Raw genomic sequence first — 23,467 nt, 5'->3', positions numbered from 1 at the left:
TCCCAGGTTCGATATTTTTCCCTAGAAGTATGTAGATATACTTCCCCATATAAGTAGATTGCTCCATATAAGTAAAGAAGAACATTCGGAAGAAATAAATGCGTAGTGTGATAGAGAAATGACGAAAATACTTTGTTTCCTAGTAAACAATTTTTAAGTCGTACACTACAAGCCTTTTTGGTGTTTTTGACATTGCTCTTGTTAAAACATCTAAAGAAGTCTATAAGTTTATTTGAGGTTTACAGCTTAATTTCACAATATCCTCTTGAAAACGTAGTTCTTCTATAATTCTTTTTATGCTAGCAAAATTGTGATCACTTGAGTGCATCAGCCAATGTGTGATGAAGTTCTGTACATTGCATATTAATGTTATATCATATGGTAAATTTATGTATTATGAAACCTGCAGAAATTGCCCGTTTTCTTCTTGTAAGTCTTAGATCACTTGCTCACTGGTATAGCGTAAAGACACCTCTCAAGCATAATCCGCTCACCATTTTTAGCGTAAAATATAAATCTGTTCTTTTACTCGTAATATCTTCATTCTAGTGACAGTAACGTAAGAAAAGATAAAAAAAGTTTTCTAAATGAGTTACATGTGTGGCTAACTGCAGACATGTAAAATTTAATTTCGAACGGTTCAGCTATTTCTGTAGGTAATAGCAGATTAGGTTGATGTCAAATTTTTTGTACTTAGGTGTAGTATGCAGATTGTTCGTATTCTGTCTCTTGAATATTTATTTCCGAAAACTGCTGCACGTGACACTTTTTTAAAAGTAAAAAAGCTAGTGTGCCAGCTGTCCTTTGTCTAACAAGAGAAACCACTCAAATTATAATATTTGACGTACAGTTTTAATCCTGTTCCCGTCTATATGATACCCATTTGAATGAACGTAACTTAATAAAATGCCACTTAAATGAACACGCTCAACATATTAAATATTTATTTCAAACAGTTCAGCTCCCTGTATTTTATAATGTGATGTATAACATATTTCTTCAATTTTTCGGTATTCAGAGTCTAGCATTTATCTTCGCACTCCCTTTTTAATTTTAGCATAAAAAGCAATAATGCTTCAAATTCCTCGACAGAAGCTTAAAATATACAAAACGATAATTATGCCTGTGGTTCTGTATGGCTGCGAAACATGGTCACTTACTCTGAGGGAAGAACATAGACTGAAAGTATTCGAGAACAAGATCCTTAGACGAATATTCGAACCCAAGAGAAACGGGTATGTGGAATGGCGGAAACTTCATAATGAGGAACTACATAAGTTATATGGTTTACCCAACATTGTTAGGGTCGTCAAGTTTAGAAGGCTTAGGTGGGCGGGTCATGTAACTAGAATGGAAGAAAGTAGAAACGCTTTCAAAGTCTCGACTGGAAGACCAATCGGAAAACGACCAATTGGAAGACCTAGGCGCAGATGGGAGGACAATATCAAGATGGATCTCGCAGAGATAAGAATGCAAAGTAGAAACTGGATCGAACTGGCTAAGGATAGAAGTCAGTGGAGAGCTTTTGTGAACGCGGCATTGAACCTCCGGGTTCCATAGGCCATAGAGTTAGTTAGTTAGTTATAGACGCAATGTACAGTATTTAGTATTTAGTACAGTATTGCGTCTATAACTCATAATTAAATTTATCTTATTATATACTCCCTTTGATTAGCTAAACAGTTTTAGTTTCGTTCAAATTGGTTCACAGATGGCACACGCTTGACCTGATCTTACAATCAAACAGTTTAAGAGAACTAGAACCTTACAAAGCTGCCACCAAAAAAAATGCTGGTCAATTCGTATGCATAAACATTGTTTCGGCTTTATTTGTACTATAATTATGCTCGTCCTTCTTCTCGTCTTCCTCCTCCTCCTCCTCAATGTTCTACCATTAATAACAGGCCAGTTTTCTTGAGTGCAATTCTTTAGGATATTCAAGATCAACTTTTAGTTTGTTACACGCATCAGAATCATCGGTATATTTGTGAAATCTGTTTCTCTTATCTCGTCTTCATTTAGCCATCATAATCCCTTAAATAGCAAGTATTGGCTCATTGCCCACCCATACAAGTTGTTAGCATCCAAGCACATTATGTATAAATCTTCTTTATTCTCATCGTAATCTTCCATATACTTATTGTTTGCTTTTACATATCTTTTACTACATTGTGAAATTCCTCCTCTTATACATTTCTCTATCATCAGCGCCATATCATTCTCTGTTAATAACTCTAATTCTATATTTTGTCATCTTTAACATTGCATCCCAAGCTAAACCTGGTGCTGTCATATACCAAGCTGTATCAAGACCATAAGGTTTATGACATGCTTCTCTAAAGTTCTCAAACACATCTGCTAATAACAACACTTCAGTTTTCCATATAGGTCATGGTACTGTCCGAGATTATTAATTTTAAATGATTTCCACACTTTCTTCGCATGCGTATAATTCTCATAACTTATATATGTGTTGATAAGCTTGTTTAAGAATGCTTCCTTTGGGCTTAATTGTCTCTGTCTAAACTTTTTCCAGTCACTAACTTTTAACTTTTCCAGGTTAAATTGTTCTTCATTAGGGTAGAAGTGTTGTGTGTGAGTCATTTGTTCTCTTGTTAGGTTTGATGATAATTTGTCTAAACACTCCATAAATCTAAACGAATATATGAATTTGAATTTGATAGTTCCAACCTTTTTACTGAATGAAATGTAGCGTTCCTTGTTATTAGGTATAAATCAATTGTTTCTTTATTACATCCAAGCTCTTTAATGAATAAATGTGAGTCGTATCCTGTTATGTATAATGATTGGTACAAACTTTTTGAATTATAACTTTAAATTACAATTATTACAGAAAGGAGCTATAAACTCTCCTGTTACATGATCATGAAGTTTAACTTTACAATTCTTTTTAGTGTATTTTTCTTTACAGTAATAACCAAATTCGGATCTATTAAACTGTCTTCTCTGTTTCTTTGTTAAAGGTAATTTATTATTTTGCTTATAAATGTTAGATATCATTTTAGCTTCTTTCTGTAATTTATTTATGTACACCTTGTCTCAAAAAGGTTGAGCGCATTCTTTATTGGTGTTTTGAGGCAAAAATTTTCAAAGTCCAACTTCGGGTATCTTCGGGAAATAGTAAACCAGGTTCGAACCTCCAGGCCAGCCTTCGCAATCGGGAAAAAGTTTGCAGATGTGTTTTTCTTCTTTTAAATATAATAAGACTTGTTACCAAGTGTAGAAAAAAAGCAACATTGATTGAAATATTTAATGATACAATATTTCGAAACTTTGTATTAATGTAAGCACATGTTTTTTGTCATTTAGCTCTCCATACGTGATGGAACATTTACATACGTAAACGAATCTTTCCATATGTAAAAGAATGCTCAAAGTTAAGACATAGAATATCATTATCACCTGAGTACTAAAATAAAAGTCAAAGTAGAACAGAAGCAGCGTTTGTAGTGGATAAGAATGTCATAATTATCTTGAGAAAATTTATACATCGCTAAAACTATCTTTGCAGAATTCCTTGTGGTAGCTCACTGGTAAGTTGTCGGACCTTAAATCAGAAGGTTATGAGTTCAAATCCCATGTGGGTCAATGCTTTTTTTAAAAATTATATTTTCCGCAATGCATGAAAAATTGTATAAAATAATTACATTAAAATACATCAGTTGTATATATATAACATAATCATTGCAGAACATAGTAATTATTATGTTTAAAATATAAAATCTGAGATAATTTTCACAGTAGATCGATATTATATATGAGAATGTTAAATGCAAGTTAGGAAAATCATTTAATAGCAATAAATAAATTATGTAATGTATTTATTTGCAGCTATTTGTCATACAGATGTAACTTCTCAATATTCTCAATACAGCATGTCATTTACATTCGTGAAATACAGTATATTCCTACGGATATAGAAAGTGTGTAAACAGAGTATCCAAAGTCGGATCCTGCTTCAAGACACATAACTTTTCCCGATCCCCTTAACGTCACGGGAAGAAACACAAATTCTCTTTAGAACGGAATATCGTTACTTAGAGTCTCATTCGAATACGTTGAATATGCTTTTGTTTATTCATTTCTCTCTCTCTCTCTCTCTCTCTCTCTCTCTCTCTTTCGCTTTGTTTATGTGTTGCTGAATATCCCAAGTTGAATACAGCATTTGCAAAGTATATGACCATCAGTGTCATGGAATACCGGAAATTGAAAGTCGTGTTTCTTCAGGTTGGATTTGCGTGTTCATGTTAGCTCACTGGTAGAGTACGGGCTTGTTACTAAGGTCGTCTTGAGTTCAAAGCCTGCAGAGAATTATCTTTTTTTTTGTTAGTAGAATTGAACAGAAATCGTATTCAAGGAGTGGTTTACTTCTAGAAATATTTTCAGAAGCGTTTAGGTAGCCCTGAAAAGGACTGTTTTCGGGAGTTAAGGCGGGACATTAATATTGTGTCCAATATCCTTCTGAATTTATTACACGCCCCATTCTTCTGGGCATGGAATCTATTAAATGGGTGACAAATTTATCTCCTTCCCCTACCTCCAGCTATGCTTCGGAAACAAGATGCGACAGGTCATCCTGGGTTCTTGGTGCATCTGCCTCAGGCCAACTATCCCTTAGAGTACGCTTTACTTCTGCCCACATATTTTCCATGAGATTGAGGTCTGCTCCACGAGGCGGCCAGTCAATTAAATCAATCTCAGGCTGACCTGCGAACCATTCCTGAACCACACGGGAAGTATGTATTGGCGACTGGTCTTGCTGGAACTGAATTACTCCATCAGGCTGGAATACTCGTACAGATGGCACCATGATATTACTCATAATATCTAAGTACTGAGCACTGTCCAGGTGTCCTTCAATTCTGTGAAGCTGTTCTGCTCCGCGCCTGAAAATGCAACCCCAACATTAAGTATATACATGGCCACTTCGGTTTCAAGCAGTAACACATCCAGGGTCATATCGGGTGCCTCTCGGGTGATACACAAAACGGCGTCCCTCATTTGATGTTGTGAATATGGATTCATCTGAGAAAACTTCGTTTTCCCAATTGCGACCCACATTCGCCTGTGCAAACGCGAGACGGTAAATTTTGTGGTCGTCTGAGAGTTTTTCCTTCACGGCAGCAACACAGCCACGTAACCCAGTATGACAAAGCATTCGCAGAGCTGTATGCTTACTACCAGGAAATAAAGAAGCTTCCCTTAGCTGTCTAGATGTCCTTAGTGGGTCTAACCGGGCTTCGTTTACTAATCTCGCATCTTCGGCTTCGGGTGACACATACGGACAACCAGAAGATCGTAAATTACCAGTTTGACGTGTAGGACCATATTTCCAAACCCATCGCCTTCCTGTAGAGGCCGGGACACCTACTCGCCTGCTAGCTGCAGTTGCAGAATAGCCTTCCAACTCCCATAAAGTAATTACTGCTGTACGTCTATCCATAGTTACCAATGTTCGGAGCTGTGAGCAGGAAGAAATAGGTAAAAGATAGAACCTGACGTGTGATTGGTTACCTGCACGACACTCCTATTGTGGGGAACGACTTGGTCAACGACTCGCGAAAGAAATCTGAAAATGGTGCGCCGTAATTAATATTAAAAACAGTTTTTATAAAGGAGTATTAATACATACGAAAAGCTGTTTAAAGAATGAATTGTTATACTGATTTTACACGTATAAAAACATATACCATATACCAAACAGATTGAACGATATGATGATAGCTGTATTGAGACGAACACTTTCGAAGTCCAACTTCGGGTATCTTCTGAAAACAGTAAACTAAAGTTGCTGGTTCGAACCTCCAAGCCAACCTTTGCAATCGGGAAAAAATGTACAGATATGTTTTCCTTCTGTTAAATATAATAAGACATGTTGAAATGGTATTAAGTGTAGAAAAAAAGTAAAGTTGATTAAAATAGTTAATGATACAATATTTCGAAACGATATATTCACACTCTCGTTTCGTCATTGTGATTTCCATACGGAAAAAATAATTTACGTATGAGCTCAGTTATATTTCAGAAGCAGCTTCCAAAAAGCGATCATGTTAGCTCAGTGGTACACCCCCGAGCGTTTAAATCGTGAGTTCGATACCCGTTCAGGTGAGATTCTTTTATGATATTCTACTTTCCTCAATGCATGAAAGTTATGTAAAATAGTTACATTACAATTCATCAGTTGAATATATATATTCATATCATTTCACGACATAAGCAATTCTTATCTTTAAAATATAACATTTGAGGTATTGACAGAACGTCGGTATGTTATATGTGAATATTAAATACAAATTAAGAAAATCGTGTAATAGCAATAAATAAGTTATGTAATGTATTTATTTGCAGCTATTTTCATACGCAGGTAACTTCTCAATATTCGCATTACAGCATTTAGGTAGAGCATATCGAAAATCGGATCGTGGTTCAAGACAAAAAACTAGCTAGCCCCAAACTGTCACGTAAGAAATTTACGAATCGCAAAAGTAAAGTGAAGAGATTGAGAGCGGTAATACCTTAATCGCTCTCTCTCACCTCTCTCTTATCTGCATTTATATATATAAAAGTGTATGTATGTATGTTCCAACATAACTCATGTATGCCTAGAGCAGGGTTTCTCAACCTGGGAGTCGTGGCCCATAGGGGGTCGCGAAGATAAGCGGAAGAGATAAATATAGTTAGAATCTAATACCGGAAATTATTTTGAATTTTGTTCTGATAGGCATACTTTTATTATTTATACATACTGTAAAGAATAATAAAAAATAAGTCTACTGAACATTGCCAAAGGGTGCAGAGTTGTTTAAAAATGAATTTAAATGAAAGACGTATGATATGATACTAATGAGAACTGTATATAGAAATACAAGAAAAATACACATGGAACAAAACCTGCACATTGAAATACAATTAAAATTGAAACCTAATGAGATACTTAAGCATGGTGTAATTTCACTAGTGCTGCAATGCCCGGTTCAATCTTCGTGATGAACATTATGAAGCCATTTTCAACTGATAAGCGATTTCTTGTCTTTGTTTTAATGTTTACCATGAAAAAAAAACTTTCGCACAAGTACGATGTAGCAAATGAAATTATTAGTTTTAAAGCAGCAGATACCAGACCAGGATATTCTTCTCTCCTCATCAGGCAGAACTTGTCCAAGTCTTCGTTACAGAAAACCAGTTGCAAAGACTTGTAGCATGATCATTCTATTATTTGGTCAAGAAGTTGTAGGCTTAGATCAGATACGTTAATGACCTCTTCAATGAAGGAGTTTAACATCCATCTTGAACCAGCACCTTCGTCGTTGGGAATATAGATAGTACAGTTACTGTATCCACTGTCAATGCCGGGCGCCGAAAAAAGGGGGTACAAATTTCGGAGGAACTGTGTTACTCATGTTAAGAAAGTAGGGATGCACGCAAGACAAGACGAGACGAGAAATGCAAAAGTCTCGTCTCGTCTCGCAACCTCAAACGTTGGTCTCGTCTCGCGTAAGGTCTCGTCTCGCAAATGTTAAGTCTCGTCTCGCATAAAATTTTGAGTCTCATCTCGCGTCTCGCGCGAGACTTTCTCGCATGGTCTCGCAGTCTCGCATATATTCTAGGTCAAAATTTTGCAATGTGTTATTCTATGGCTGTTAATGAATGATGATGTGATATTCTGTCCGAAGGCAGGTATTTGACCTAAAAGTCCCTTGGCAAGATGAATGGCGGTTTGCCATTGCTTTCCATGGGATGAATGTTCATAACATCCTAAGGAGACGGAACCTAGAGTTCAACATGGTATCCAAACTTGTGTCCCCTTCATCCCTAACTTAAAAATAAAACTTAATTCGAATATGCTTAATTAGTGAATTTATTACATTTAAATACCACTCACTACATGCTACAGCTATAACTACGTAACAAAAAATAACAAAGGTGAAACGTGTTCTGAATTATTTTTAGATTTCTTACGCTATTATTATACATATTAGAACAGTAAAAGAGGATTGTTCATGAAATAGTATATTTGCTCTTGATTATTAACTTTTTCATACGGAAAAAGTTAAAATATTATTCAAGTTTTAAACTTTGCAAATATATTGCCCTCTAGGCAATGGGACTAATGTGAAATGTGGACTAATCTGGACTAATGGGAAATGCGGCACTGTTAGCGGCGCTGAAAACTTACGATTCGATTCTAATATCGGTTGATTTCGATATTTTTATGTCGCTACGTAACCACCCTGGGTGCTAATGGGAGCTTAATTGGACTTAATTGAAAGTAGAACTATTCACCTAAGCGACCCCGAAGCTACGGATTCGATACTAATATCGACCCGTTTCAAGCATTTTTGATATGTATCCCGACAGTACTCTTTTCCAGACTGTAAGAAATATAGTTATAATTGCGCTAGATATATCAGAATTATGTTGAAACACACACATGCATCCACTTTTATATTCTGTATAAACAGAGAGTGGGCGAGCGAGCGAGCGAGAGAGAGCGACTAAAGGCATCACCACTTCCACATTGCAAAAGCATATATCAAGAATTGAATTGAAAATCTATGTAAAGACTTTCTGCTGTGGCGTGCTTCATAAGGACAATTCCAGTCTGCTCACGTGATCTTTGAGGTTCATGAATTTCTTGCGAGCGTTGCGACTTTGGATTCTCTGTTTAAACCCTCGGCTTATGCATCGAATAAGTTTTCAAGAACATAAATGACATGCTGTATTTTGAATGTTGAGAATTACCCTCTATATGACAAATAGCTGCAAATAAATACACTACATGATTTATTTATTGCTAGTGAACGAGTTTCTTAACTTGTATTTATAATACAGACCTACTGTATATATAATACAGACCTACTGTGAACAACTACCTATTTCAGATGTTATATTTTAAACATAATAATTACTACATTCTGCAATGAATATGTTATATATATATATATACAACTGATGTATTTAATGTCATTATTTTATATAATTTTTCATGCATTGCGGAAAATATAATTTTTAAAAGAGCATTGACCCAGGTGGGATTCGAACTCACAACCTTATGATTTAAGGTCCGACAACTTACTAGTGAGCTAACTCACGCACTTCTGCTAAGGCACTTTTAGCGATGCATAACGGTTCTCAAGAAAATTATGACACTTATAGAAACGCTGTTTTTGTTCTACTTTGACTATTATTTTAGTACTCAGGCGATAATTATGTTCTATGTCTTAACTTTGAGCATTCTTTTACATATGGAAAGATTCGTTTACATATCTAAATGTTCCATTACGTATGGAGAGCTAAATGACAAACAAGCACTTGCTGACATTAATACAAAGTTTCGAAATATTGTGTCATTAAGTATTTCAATCAATGTTGCTTTTTTTCAACACTTGATAACAAGTCTTATTATATTTAAAAGAAGAAAAACACATCTGCAAACTTTTTCCGATTGCAAAGGCTGACTTGGAGGTTCGAACCTGGTTTACTATTTCCCGAAGATACCCGAAGTTGGACTTTGGAAAATTTTGCTTCAAAACACCAATAAAGAATGCGCTCAACCTTTTTTAGACAAGGTGTACCTTTTATCTGCATTTTTACCTCTAAACAAATAGGTTCGGTTTTAGTTCCATCGCTTTTTACAATGTAATACAAACTCCAGAAGGTTTATGTTGTTGATATTTCTTTGTATATGGTTTATTTTCTAGATAACATTCTTCACATCCCATAACCTTATGCAATAAGCATTCAAAATCGGCATAGATTACAAAGGCCATTCTCATTTTATACTGATAATTCTTAAATTTAAAATATGTGTTTTCTTCAGGCATTATTATCTTTACTGCTTTATTCGATGAACAATCTTGCTCATGTTTATCTAATGCAGTTTGTTATTAAAAGTATAACAAACATCGATCACACAAATTTTCGAGCTCTCCATTTACTTATTTGAGTACTAACTAATTAACTTAAGTCTTTAATCCAAAAATAATATGTTTTAACATTTTCTTCAACAAGTTTTTATATATCTGATAAATTCTTATGTTTTTCTTTTTTGGTCTGTGTGTGATGTATTATATGATTAATCTTATTTTCCTCCATCACCTTCTTAAATTCTTTATTGTAAAACTCTTTGCCTTGATCAGTTTGTAAGTTACTAGGTTTTCTCGTCCGTAATATGGATTCAAATGCTTCTGTAACATTTTTACCGCTTTTATCTTTAACAGGAACAGCAAATGCATATTTCGAAAACACATCTATAATCGTTAGCAAATACTTATAGCCTTTGTTTAACTTAGAGATACCTTTTAACATGCCACTATGCATTTCCACAAGGTCTGCTTGCCATAAATCATTTATACCTTTAACAGTAACATTAAACCTAGGATAATTCTTTCCGGAACATTTGTGAATTTCTTCTATGTCTTCTCTAATACCTTTACCTTGTTCTAGTCAATCTTTCTTTTTAACGAATTACGATTTAGTAACACCACATACTGAACTAATACCTTTCTTACTATATCTTCCATTCTGTTTTTTTCTATTCTAATAGTGCTTTTCTTCGTATGTGTTGATTTCTTACACTTAACACAATACATTCTGTTTATTATATAGAAATTTAAAATTCATCATTACCTAATACTATCCTCCTAACATTATCATTATCACTTGATTCGTTTTCGTATTTATCTTCATCCTCTTTTTCTACATACATAATAAGCATTAATGATTTGCCTTGTTTCAAATCAGAATTTTTGGATGGTCTAATTGTTAACTGATCATTTATATTAAAGTGTAATGGAAAACTTTCAACTAGAATGTCATTTAAAAGTGTGTCTTTAAGTTATGAATTGAAACTTGATTCTGTATGCATTAACTACTTCTATAAAGAAATTTGTAGGCAGCAGCTAAATTATATACAAAAATGACTGGTTTCTCAACATCATCTTTTGCCAATCGACATGGTAATTCTACATTTTCTTTTTGTGTAAACTCTTCGTTTGCTTCTTCAAGCTGCTCTAATGTTACAACATCTTGTTTATCGATAGCATTAGATACATTAACCCAGTTTTTATTCTTAAAATCAACCCAGGATGTATAATTTGTTGTAAATACTTCTTTTTTATTTTTATGTTAGATGTAAGTATTTTATGATTTTAAATGTCGTAAAAGTCCATGCGCAAAGCACCCTGCCGAATCTCACCCTACTCAATCTGTGCTTGTGTTGTGTTAAAGACACATCCTACTTAGGTTCTGTTCGATTTTCACATTATCCACTAGCTGACACCTTTTTCCTATCTTTTCTTTGCATAGTATCTCATAAATCAATTCATCCTTATATAGGGTTAAAAGAATTTATTTTCATCTCCGTAACTTCAGTATGTTTATTTACATTGCTGTAGGACGTAATATTGAGGTCTCAAATATTCAATAATAATAATAATAATAATAATAATAATAATAATAATAATATAGGTAACAATTTCCGTATGAGGACACATTGTATTAAAATCTGTAAAATCGCCCGTAGCGTTAGCCAGAAGTTACAAAATAGTCGGGATTAGAGAGTAGTGTCAGGATCAACAGGATCCTCACAAACATCCCTACAACTAGCTAAATGTTATAACGGAAAGTTTCCCTAGTACTAGTTAAATGTTATAACGGAAAGTTTCGAGGCAAATTTCGTGTAGAAAGTATGGATTCTGAACTCACAAGAGCCGTAAGAAAATTTGTTTTTAAGTGATGGTTATGCCGGCTAAGCTACAGAACACGTCGATGAGGAGAATGAAAGAAATATTGAAATAAAGAAAGTGCGAGGAAGCAGAACACGGAGGAAAATTATACACACGTTGTTTGTTCAGCACAATGCATACTAGGCGAGAGTTAGGTGGAACAGGTTGTACCATTAAATTTACAACACTTCAATAATAATAATAATAATAATAATAATAATAATAATAATAATAATAATAATGTTATTAAAAGTTTATAGTTGCACTAAAATTCGGCAAAACTTACTTAAACGTAGGGGTTTCGAGGAAGGGGTACAGCTACTCTAATTTAAACGAAAGCTTTCTGCTAATATTTCGTGTAGAAAATATTCTACTTTACGTTTCCAGGAAAATAACTGTAATAGAAAGACCTGAATATAATTGAACACTAAAGCTTGTAATAAACTAACGTGTGGAGTTTGCAGATGTAATTATAAAAGCCTTGCTACAAAAATATATATACAGACCATAAATCAGTGACCTCTGAAGTACAAAGTAACAAAATAATATATAAGATTCAGTCTACATAGCAATTGTTGCTTGAAGAGTGGCATATACTATTTCTAGAATCGAGATAAGACGAGAAATGTTTACGATACTTTTCGTCTCGTCTCTACTCTCATCTCCAAAGCATGTCGATAGAGTGAGTTAGCCTTGTCCCGTCTGGAATTAAAAGTTAAGTCTCATCCCGATTTTGTTTGGTTTGGTTTTAGAATCGAGATGAGAAATTCGTCTTTTCATGGGCAACGTTACACAAAACCAATTTTTTTTATTTCTGCTTGTAATGGAATGACCTGAGCGATAATAAATTTTTAATTTTGAAATATTTTTCTGCATAATATTTATTATCACTAGTATTATTCCTGAAAATTTGAAAGTTGAAGTGTTGAAACAAACTAGTATTTATTTATTTATTTATTTATGGCTTCTTTTACGTGGCGAAGTTAAGGCTCTGCTGCCTTCTCCGAACTCTTAACCACTTGCATACATTATATATATTTAAAAAAAACACCAATATATAGAAAATATTAACAATTACGAAAGAAAAGTATTGAACCACATAAGAAAACAATATACTAGTTAATTAAAAAAATGGTTAAGCACTTCAAAAAACAAAAATTGAAAATTAATATTCAATAGGGGGGACAAAAATAACATGGAGAAACAAAAAATTGCATATTGCATATAGCAGTACTAGAAGTATGAATAAGCTGTACAAATTAACATAGGTTACCTTTTTTTTGTGTGTGTTCATATGTGGGTTATTAATAATCTGGTAAAACGAAGATGCCTCATGTGCTACCAGTGTCCTTACCTTTACTTAAGAGAAGGGAATATACCGATTTTTTTTTAAATTTGGCGACTGTGGAAACCTTGTGTATTAATTGAGGTAAACTGTTCCAGAGGCGTGAAGTACTTACTGTGAAGGATTTTGAGTATGAATCAGAATTGTGACTGGGGATGGAGAGAAGAAATTATCTTGTGATCTTGTGCTTCTAGTATGAAAATCTCATAAATATAAAAATCTATGGGCTAAATACGATGGTTCTGACGTAGTAAGTACAAGGTCTGTATGATAAGTAATGAGACTCGCCGCGCCGCGGCGCGCGTGTCGCTGGAGCGGGTTTGTCGGTGATGGAGGATGTAGGGGGGGGTCCGAGCAAAGCAACGCACCGCGCGTCAGTTGGCTCCGAGCCTTAGTGGAGCGCGGACAAGCCTTGGACAAAGCCCTTGTGAACATTCTTGTCACGGCGGAAAATCAACAAACATGGAGGGTTCCATCGAACAGCGTTATGCGATCAAATTTTGCGTTCGCCTGGGGAAAACGGCTACTCAGACGCTTTCTCTCATCACGGAGGCCTACAAAGAGGAAGCCCTATCCAAAGCCCAGGTGTTTCGTTGGCACAGTGCGTTCCGGAACGGCCGGGAAAGCGTTGAGGATCTGGAGAGGGCTGGACGCCCGACAACAGTGACTACGGACGAAACTGTGGCAAAAGTGAGGGATCTCCTGAACTCAGACCGTCGATTATCGTTGAGATTGATTGCTGATGAACTCGATATGAACCACACAACAGTGCACAAGATTGTGACGGAACAATTGGGAATGAGAAAAATCTGTGCGAAACTGGTGCCGCGAGTGTTGACTGACGAACAAAAGCAACGACGTGTTGATTGTTGTCAGGAACTGTTGAACCTCATGAACAGTGACCCTAACTTTGAAGATGACGTCATAACAGGTGACGAGTCGTGGGTGTTCCAGTACGACCCTGAAACGAAACGTCAAAGCGCGGAGTGGCACACTCCTGCGTCCCCGCGCCCCAAGAAGGCCAGAATGTCGAAGTCAAAGGTGAAAACAATGTTGATTGTTTTTTTTGACAATGTGGGGGTGGTCCACAAGGAGTTTGTACCCCAAGGACAAGCCGTCAACGCCGCCTTCTACAAACAAGTCCTTGAGAGACTGCACAGGAGCGTCAAGCGGAAAAGACCGGCGATCGCTAGCCGGTGGAAGTTGCATCACGACAATGCCCCTGCCCACACCGCCTTCTTAGTGACCTCCTTTTTGACCCGGATTGGGGTGGAAGTCCTTCCACAACCACCCTACAGCCCAGATGTGAGCCCGGCCGACTTCTTCCTCTTCCCGAAGCTGAAGCCACGCTTGAAAGGAACCCGTTTTGCAGACGTCACAGCCATCCAAGCAGCCGTGACCACATTTCTAAAGGACATGCCGGCTGCTGACTTCCAGGGGGCGTTTGCAGCGTGGAAACATCGATTGCAGAAGTGCATCGACGCAAGAGGAGAGTACTTCGAAAGCTTTTAAGTCCCTGTACAGATCAGATCAATAAAACAATGTTTCCAGACCTGGTCTCATTACTTATCATACAAACCCTGTATTTTGTACAATAGGGTAAGATTATGTAAATTTCTTCTTCCGACTAACGTCAGCCATGACAGTTTTTTATAAAAAGATGTGAGATGTTCCCTGTAAGTTATATTGAAAATAAATCTATTGCAGGCATTTTGCACTCTTTGCAAGCGCTTTGATTGGTTTTCTGTTAGATCAGAATAGACTGAGTCGCAATAGTCAAGATGTGGGAACACCAGTACCTTGACAAATTTGATCTTCAAAGATATTGGTAAGAAAATTCTTAGTCGATTTTACGTATTTAGGGCGCCAAATGCTCTCTTACAAACTCCATTTATTTGATCTAACCAGGAGAGATTTTGATTTATTATGACTCCGAAATTTTTGGCAGCTCTAGAGAATGGAGTAACAGTATTGGACAATATTATATTTGGGAGCTGATAGATATTAATAGAAGAAAGAATTCTTGAGGAGCCAATTAAGAAGCACTGTTTTTTTTTTTTTTTTTTTTTGCATTTAATTTTAACCCATGAGCCGTAGACCAGTCGCTGATTTTGTTTAACTCAGTATTTATTTTGTCAATCGCATTATTAATATCTTGTTGGGGAAAAGAAGCATATAACTGAAAATCATCAGCGTAAATATGGTATTTTTCAATAGGTGAGCATTTTAGGGAGATCATTAATGTAAAGGGCAAAGAGAAGGAGACCTAGTACGCTACCCTGCGGCACTCCACTGTTGATACAATGCCATGTCGATATGTGATCCTGATTGATCACTACTCTTTGTTTAGGTTCGTGAAGGTAAGAATGAAACCATTTAACCACTGATTCAGAAAAATTAAACAATAATGATAATTTCTGAAGTAATATGTCAAAATGAATAGTTTGAAATGCCTTACTATAGTCAAGTAGAGTAAGGAGCGTCAGTATTCCGTTATAAATAGCCCATCTTATATCCTCCGTTATGTTTACTAGTGCAGTCCATGTGCTATGATTACTTCGAAAACCAGATTGAAATGTATCCAATAAATTATTTGTTGTTAAGTATTCCCGAATTTGATCATTTACAATATATTCAAAAAATTTGAAAGCTCGGGAAGGACACTGATAGGACGATAGTCTGCAATATTATCAGCGTTGTTCTTTTTTGCAAGTGGGGGGACCTTAGCGAGTTTGCATACTGTGGGAAAAGTACCTGTGGCAAGAGAGTAATTAAAAATGTCAGTGATAGGATTAAGTACATGCAGTAGGATTTTCCTCATCATGGTTATTGAAATATCATCTATACCAGTGGCTTTAGATTTAATTCTTTGGATCGCTTTTAATACATGTGCAGGCTGTACGTGAGAAGGCGAGAACAGAGAGTTAATTTCCGTAGCTACAATATTCTTCATTGTTTGCAGTTTCATGGAGGCTGGTACCATCCAGCTTTGTCAGAAAAAAGTGTTCAATTCATCTGGCGTATAGTTAACAGCGTTCTTGGCTATGTTTCTCCCAACACCTAATACATTAGCCTCTTCCAAAGAACTGCTCCGTTATTTTGGAATTCAAGTATTTAATAGGCAAAGCTCCGTTTTGCCTTCCTTACTTCTTGAGTGCAACGGTTTCTTATCATCCTATTGTTTTCGAATTTCGTATTAGGATTTATTGTGCTATCACTGGAAGGATCACAATTTTTAACATGTCTCCTGTATGCTCTATAAGCTTTATCTCTCCGCACCATTAACGAACGTAATTCATCGGTTTAGCATGGTGATGGGGGTTGCGAAACACGTTTCTTAACTACAGGGACGTGTCTATCATAGAAATTTATTATTAAAGAAGTATTCAAATATTTGAATGTATTAAAGCGTGTGTTATCGCTGGTCAACCACCATCAACATTCCTAAAGTAAAACAAAAAATATGCTCGACGTGTATTCGATCGAAAAAGTTCCAGATTACTGGCCAATCGCCTAGGCCACTGAACTACAATCACTACGCTGTAAATGATTCGTCTTTAGTCTGGTTATTTTAGTTTCTCTGCCTCACTTTGAAAGTTGTATATTATTTTTTTCTTCGTTTCAAAATGCCTCTCGCATTCCTCTTATGATGATATAAGTGATTGATCTTTGGTAGAGTTTATTTTAATAAATTCAGTTGTTATTAAACCTTTGATAGGCAAGTTTTTTTTTCTCCACATGAAACTACAGATAAGACAGATTTAATACTCGTACTGTGCATTTCTTTCAAAGCAGCCACGGTCAAAGACGTATGACAGCCACGGTATAAACGATGGCTCAATTTGATATATTGAAACAAACTACAGCCTCTTATTTTGAGAATAGAAAGATATGGAAACTACTCAGTGGTACAGCATTTCATATTTGTACAATATTTCATGTAATAAAAAAAAATGAGTGTAATTTTATCATGAAATATAGAGAATGATAATTTTTTTGTTCTTACTTAATCATTATCTCCATTCACATTTCCTTATTTTTTGAATTTGTTACAGGCGCGATAACGTATTACCATTCCACGGAGAAGACGATACGTGTATTACTTTAAAGGAAACCATTTCTCATTCCGATGAAGAATCTCATACTTCGATGCAGTTTGGAGAGGGGTTTCATCCATCACTTTTGTCAGGGCATATTTTAGCTCAGGAGAGTGAAGAGCGTCATTCCTACCAAAAGAGTGAAAAACACTTTAGTCAAAGTTCAACTTTGTCAAGCAATAACTTAGTGCACAGTGCTCAAAAATCCCATATGTGCGGAGTATGTGGAATGGAAGTTAGTGTATGTTCATGTTTGGCTACGCACATGTTAAATCGTACATTGGCAAGGTTACACACATGCCAAGACTGTGGTAATGTATTTAACCAACGTTCATATTTGGCTAGACACATGTTAATCCACACAGGAGAAAAAAAATACACGTGCCAAGAGTGTGGTAAGGGATTTAAACGACGTTCTGATTTGGCTACACACATGTTAATCCACACAGCAGAAAGACCTCACACGTGCCAAGAGTGTGGTAAGGGATTTAATCAACGTTCCCATTTGTCTTCACACCTGTCAATCCACACAGGAGAGAAACCTCACACGTGTCAAGAGTGTGGTAAGGCATTTAATCGACGTTCCACTTTGTCTTCACACATGTTAATCCACACAGGAGAAAAACCTCACAGGTGCCATGAGTGTGGTAAGGGATTTAGGGTACGTTCACATTTCGCTACACACATGTTAATACACACTGGAGAAAAACCTCACACGTGCGAACAATGTGGAAAGGGATTTAGTGTACGTTCATCTTTGGTTAAACACATGTTAATCCACACAGGAGAAAAAAAATACACGTGCCAAGATTGTGGTAAGGGATTTAAACGACGTTCTGATTTGGCTACACACATGTTAATCCACACAGCAGAAAAACCTCACAGGTGCCAAGAGTGTGGTAAGGCATTTAATCGACGTTCCAATTTGTCTTCACACCTGTCCCTCCACACAAGAGAAAAACCTCACACGTGCCAAGAGTGTGGTAAGTCATTTAATCGACGCTCAGGTTTGGCATCACACTTGTCAATCCACACAGCAGTAAAGCTTCACGCATGCCAAGAGTGTGGTAAGGGTTTTAAAAATCGTTCAACTTTGGTTACACACTTGTTAATCCACACAGGAGAAAAACCACAAACGTGCCAAGAGTGTGGTAAGGGATTTAGGGTACGTTCACATTTGGCTACACACATGTTAATACACGCAGGAGAAAAACATTACACATGCAACGAGTGTGGTTAGTCATTTAAGCGACGTTCATATTTGGCTTCACACATGCCAATCCACACAGCTGTAAAGCATCATACGCGCCAAGTGTGGTAAGGGGTTTAAACATTGTTCAACTTTGGTTACACACGTTAATTCACAAAAGATATAAGGCTCACACTTGCCAAAGTGAGGTTAAGTATTTAAATGAAATTCAGAGTTGGCTACACACATGTCAATCCACAACCGATCCAAAATCTCACGTGCCAAAACCCTGGAATGGAATTTATTCAACGTTCATACGTGTTAAGCCGCATAGGACGTGAATCTCACACATGGTAAATGTTGAAAATGATTTAGTCTACCCTCAATCCTTGCAAGACAATTCAATACACAATTAACAAACCAAAGAGATGCATAGAACGTAGCCTGCTATTTACTGAAGGTTCACATTAAGCAAGTTAAATGTTAATTCACACAAAACAAGTCTCTTGCACGCGCGGAGTGTAGAAATACATTTACTGGCAGTTCTCATTGGGCAAATCGCATGGTAAAACACATAGTTCAATAACCACAGATATGCGAAGGAAGTTCAATAGGATTAAGTTTAGAATCATCCTTGGCAAGACACGTAAATAGACATGGCATATATAAAAGAATTTGCCGCTCTCACAAGTTAAATTTCGGCAGAAAAAGTATGTACACGATAAAAAACCGTGCTAAAGAAAACTACAACAGAATTAAATATCAAAGGAGTCAGATCACATTAAGCCCTTCAAATGTACCTGCTCTTTGGCATAGAATGTAAGTTGTGAGGAACAAATTTTTAAGTCCGTATTTTGGGGGCACATGTTACAGAAAATTTGTTCCGCATCTACTCCACGAATACCTCTTCTCTTTGCCGCCACAGCGATTGCCGCATAGTGTAAAGCTGGCTGACGCCGACGAAGATTCAAGTGACGATTTCGCAAAGGAACTTTTATCTAGAGATAAAAATTCCAAATATAGTCCATGAGAGTTCTTGTATATAAGGGAGTTAAGGGCAACAAGTTTAAGCGACATCCATAGTGAGGGCGCACCTTCCTCATCAGCTACAAGTGTAGATCCAGCGGAAAAACATGTCAATTCCAACACTAAGACTTTCTGGACCATCTGCATTTTAGCTGCATCTTGCTTGTCGATACATGGTTGCTCAGTTCCATTTTCACCGCATATATTTATATTTCCGGTTTTTACGACATTCTTTCATGCTCTTTGACAGAAAATTTTATGCAATTTGAAGATAACAAGTGATCATAAACTCAAGTCTTCGTCCCTTCCACATGGGTTAAACTGATCAGATAAACATTACGTTAAAATCGTATTAAGGTTGTATGTGTCAAAAAATGACTGACTAATAATATTGAAAACGATTGCATTCCAGTTGTTGTCTTTGATTTCAAAGCGGGATTAATAGCATTTTTATCCAAAGTGTTAATGACTTAACCGGAATTCGTGGTGTTTGTGCGAAAAGAGGGTCTGTACCTAAATTTCGACGCAAATATCTTCTACTCTTTTTCGGCCAGAGTCGTTTCTCAAGCGCGGGATGATGATATAAGGTAAATGTGCATGTGGGTTGATAAAAATGAAGTTTGAAGCTATGTTTCGCATTCCTTCTTATTCTCTTGTATACTTAGAAGTTTTTGAGTATACTGACTTACCAACTTTTCACTCGTTTTATAAGAAAAGTTGTTAAATCAGGTTTTAAATTTTATTCAAAAACGTTCTGTTTACCTTATAAAAATCTGGTACTATAAGACAACATCACACCTGTCAAAACGAACCAACATACAAAGTTTTACACCATTGTATTAATATATCGATATTTCAACACATTTCTATAAAATTTAAAGCGTGATCCTGTAAAATCAAGCAATAATGAGTTAGCAACTTCTGATTTGAGAGCTTCATATAGTTCGCGTTCAAGTTTGGCAAGACAAATTTTAATATACACAAGTGGAAAACTTCACATATACGAAGAGTTTGAAATAATACTTGGTCTATACTCAAATTTGGAAGGATATTTTAATACACAGATGAAACTCTCACACATACGACAACACACAGGAGAAAAGAAGATTTATATGGAGCTCACGTTTTACAATGCACAGGAGAAAACATATTATTAAATACTAAGGAAAAAACTAAAGCGTTCTACGTGTGTAGAAAGGGCTTAATTAAAGTTTATGTTTCCCAACATATATATTAATACAGATGGGGAGTAAGTGCTCAGTCAAGACTATGAAGAACGGTATAATCGAAGTTCAATTTTGAGGAAACATGCTATCTCATACAGGTAAAAGATAGCTGTGCATAATTGTGAAAAGCGTTTACATGAAGTCCATATTTTGTTAGTGGAAAGACATTGTAAGATATGTGAAACTAATTACTAAAAAATCATGATTGTACATAAAAAGTATATTCAATTTACACACGTGATAAAATATACAAATGCAAAACATCCTAGTTATCAAAATTGCGATAAAATTCGTTCAATATTACGTATCAGTCTCACGTACTGCCAATTCACATTTCCGCTCGCGACGACGGTGATTCGGCCGTGATTGATTATTCACATTTTTCAGCATTGTGCATGATGCAAAAAGTATGTTTTGGAGCATTTAGGTTTAGTAAATCAAGACAAATCATTGTTGACCAAACGTATAAGTTTAATTAAACTATAATACTGCTAAATATGAGTGAAAACACTGTACAAAACACAAAATAACAGACTCGAACCTAACCAATATCCATGTCACTGAGCTTGTTGTTATAATGCTGATATTTATTGCAGAGAGCAGTAATGATTGAATGCTTTTTGCATATGTTTTTCCACAATATGTAGACTCAACGCGGGTTCAAAGTTAATCAACATCCACTTCAATGCTCTCTTTCTGAGATTGCTTACATGTATTGCAAGTAGTGATAATTGTTGACTGCAATCTGAACATGTATTTTCCACAAACATTACATTCAAGGCGAGTTCTGTTGCTTTCCCTTGACCAGCAGATGTAGGAAATATTTCTTCGGATTGGTTACACTGCTTCATCATCGGTAGTTAGTTTTCTGTATTGTGCCAAGCACACCAGCATTTTTTTTTTTTTTTTTTGCAAAGTTGATATTTTACGATGAGCTTTCAGGTTTTCGTTTATTAATTCTAATGCTAACCCGTATAGATATGGGTTTGTAATATTTTTTATGTTAGGGCAGTAAAAAATGAAACAGCGGATGAAAAATAATGAAACTTTTATTTACAATTTTATGTAAATGCGAAACAAAAAATCACGTTTTGGCTCCCTCTGACGGCGGATTGGCCGTCCACCCTCCACTACCAACTTTGGGATTGTACTGAACGGGAAGTAATGCATTTGATAATTTTCTCGCAGAGGGTTGATATGTTTAGAGTAGCGAGATATTGCTTTTGCGTGACACATTACTTTCTAATCCACATTTACAAATGGAAGAGAATCGGGCTGTTTTCCAAGAACAGGGAAAACAGGTTTCCCTGAAACATCTATTAAAAATGGGCGAAAGTGGAAAATAAATAATATATGATTTCGAACACAGAAAGGTCCAGTTTATATTGTCCTGGCCAGATGCTCTCAATCCGGAGTGAGAATAAGAGTAAGTCATCCTCGGGGGGAGTGATAGATAAATGAGAGAAATTGGACGAGTAAACGGATTGAACAGGGAGGTACGTCGATTATTCAGTTGAGAATTTATTACAAAAGAATTCATTAAAATTTTCTGTTCTTCCCTCAATTTGTGCACCTGATATAACATTGTACTTTAAAAGACATGCTAGAACTTTTAGATCTAGATCTGATAAGATACCAAAGTTGTTTAGTGTTGTTGATGCTGGTCTGTTTTTTTTTTTTTTTTTTTTTTTTTAGATATAATCTAGGTGTTTGCTGCATCTCAATAGCTTTTTTGTATTAAGTCGTATATCAGAAATTATTTTAAGATATGTATTCATTTGGAAATGCACACCATAATTCCCAAAATTTTTTTTTTTTTTTATTTGGTAAAGTGTAGCGACTCTGTTCGCCGTGCCTCATTGGAAATTTCATTGATTTTACTTTTTTGAACAGTACAAAGTATTTATTGTTGCATTAAAAACATGAGAGAAAGAATCCAGTGCCTCGTCTATAGTTCAATTTAGTAAAAGTGTCCACTGTATCACCTGTTGCACTTTGCAAATTTCACCCAAAGGGGCTTTCCTTCAGTCAGGTACAAACTTTCTTTTTGAGTTGGATTGCTGGCTTCTGAGATTGGGAGTAAGATAGGGAACGGGCAACTCGCGGTCTGGGAGAAGGAACTCTTTATATGAGATGACGGATTATATCAGAAAAATAGACATGACATAATCTAAGCTGCTATTTTTACGTGCGTTATGAAAATCCTACAATCCCAAGTCGAGTGCTTGAGTAGAATGTTCGACAAAGCAATGTCATTTGTGTGATGTTATCCCATGTTTACTGTAGATCCATATGTAAGCCCAAGATATATTCACCAAAATGAAGAATTTTGTCACCTTGTGACAACATTTGGAAATGATTCGTGGCATGTTTCAATTAAACTTGAGGACTTTTCGTATATGGTCAGCAGAAACACCGGACGAAGTTTGTTTTGGATAGACTTACTTGGGCTAAAATAATTTCACACTCACGTACGAGATCATTCTGTGTTCTGCTGCCCTATTTATTTTAATACTACAAAAAATCCGACCCTGTGGTCTTGCGGTCGTTTATCTATGTAGAGAATTGGTTGAAAAAAGGCATTCCACTGTTCCTTACCAATACTTTCAGACACGTTTCAATTACCACTAGACATCAATATTCAAGCAACTAACTAATATTCATACCGCAGTCCGTAAAATTGATTATAATGCATTGTACATTTAGATAGTATAGTTTAAACGTGGTTTTGTTCACTGCACTTTTGATCAGCATTCTTCTGTACATCACCACATTAAACGCAGAATATAGAGCACCTGACGGCACACTTCTCTAGCGTGGGATCACGTTGTTCTAGT

At 36.0% G+C, this 23,467-nt stretch overlaps 1 protein-coding gene across 2 annotated transcripts in view; it reads left to right on the top strand.

Moving 5' to 3' along the window:
- LOC145690986 (uncharacterized) overlaps positions 1-23,223 on the top strand; it is a 42,159-nt gene extending 18,936 nt beyond the window's left edge. Inside the window, exons 2-3 of one of the 2 annotated variants that reach the window (XM_081766462.1) lie at positions 14,800-14,920; positions 17,148-17,255. In XM_081766462.1, the coding sequence (XP_081622588.1) occupies positions 14,800-14,896 (97 nt within the window). In that variant the 3' untranslated portion in view covers positions 14,897-14,920; positions 17,148-17,255. Of the gene's footprint in view, positions 1-14,799; positions 14,921-17,147 lie in introns of both variants that reach the window. The other variant, XM_081766461.1, reaches the window with a different exon arrangement.
- The last annotated feature ends 244 nt before the right edge of the window (positions 23,224-23,467 follow it).

Source organism: Thermobia domestica, chromosome 7 (assembly GCF_964235325.1).
Source record: "Thermobia domestica chromosome 7, izTheDome1.hap1.1, whole genome shotgun sequence".
In the NCBI taxonomy this organism is placed as follows: Eukaryota; Metazoa; Arthropoda; class Insecta; order Zygentoma; family Lepismatidae; genus Thermobia; species Thermobia domestica.
The sequence above is the reverse complement of the archived record's forward strand: the minus strand, read 5'-3'. Positions and strand labels throughout refer to the sequence as shown.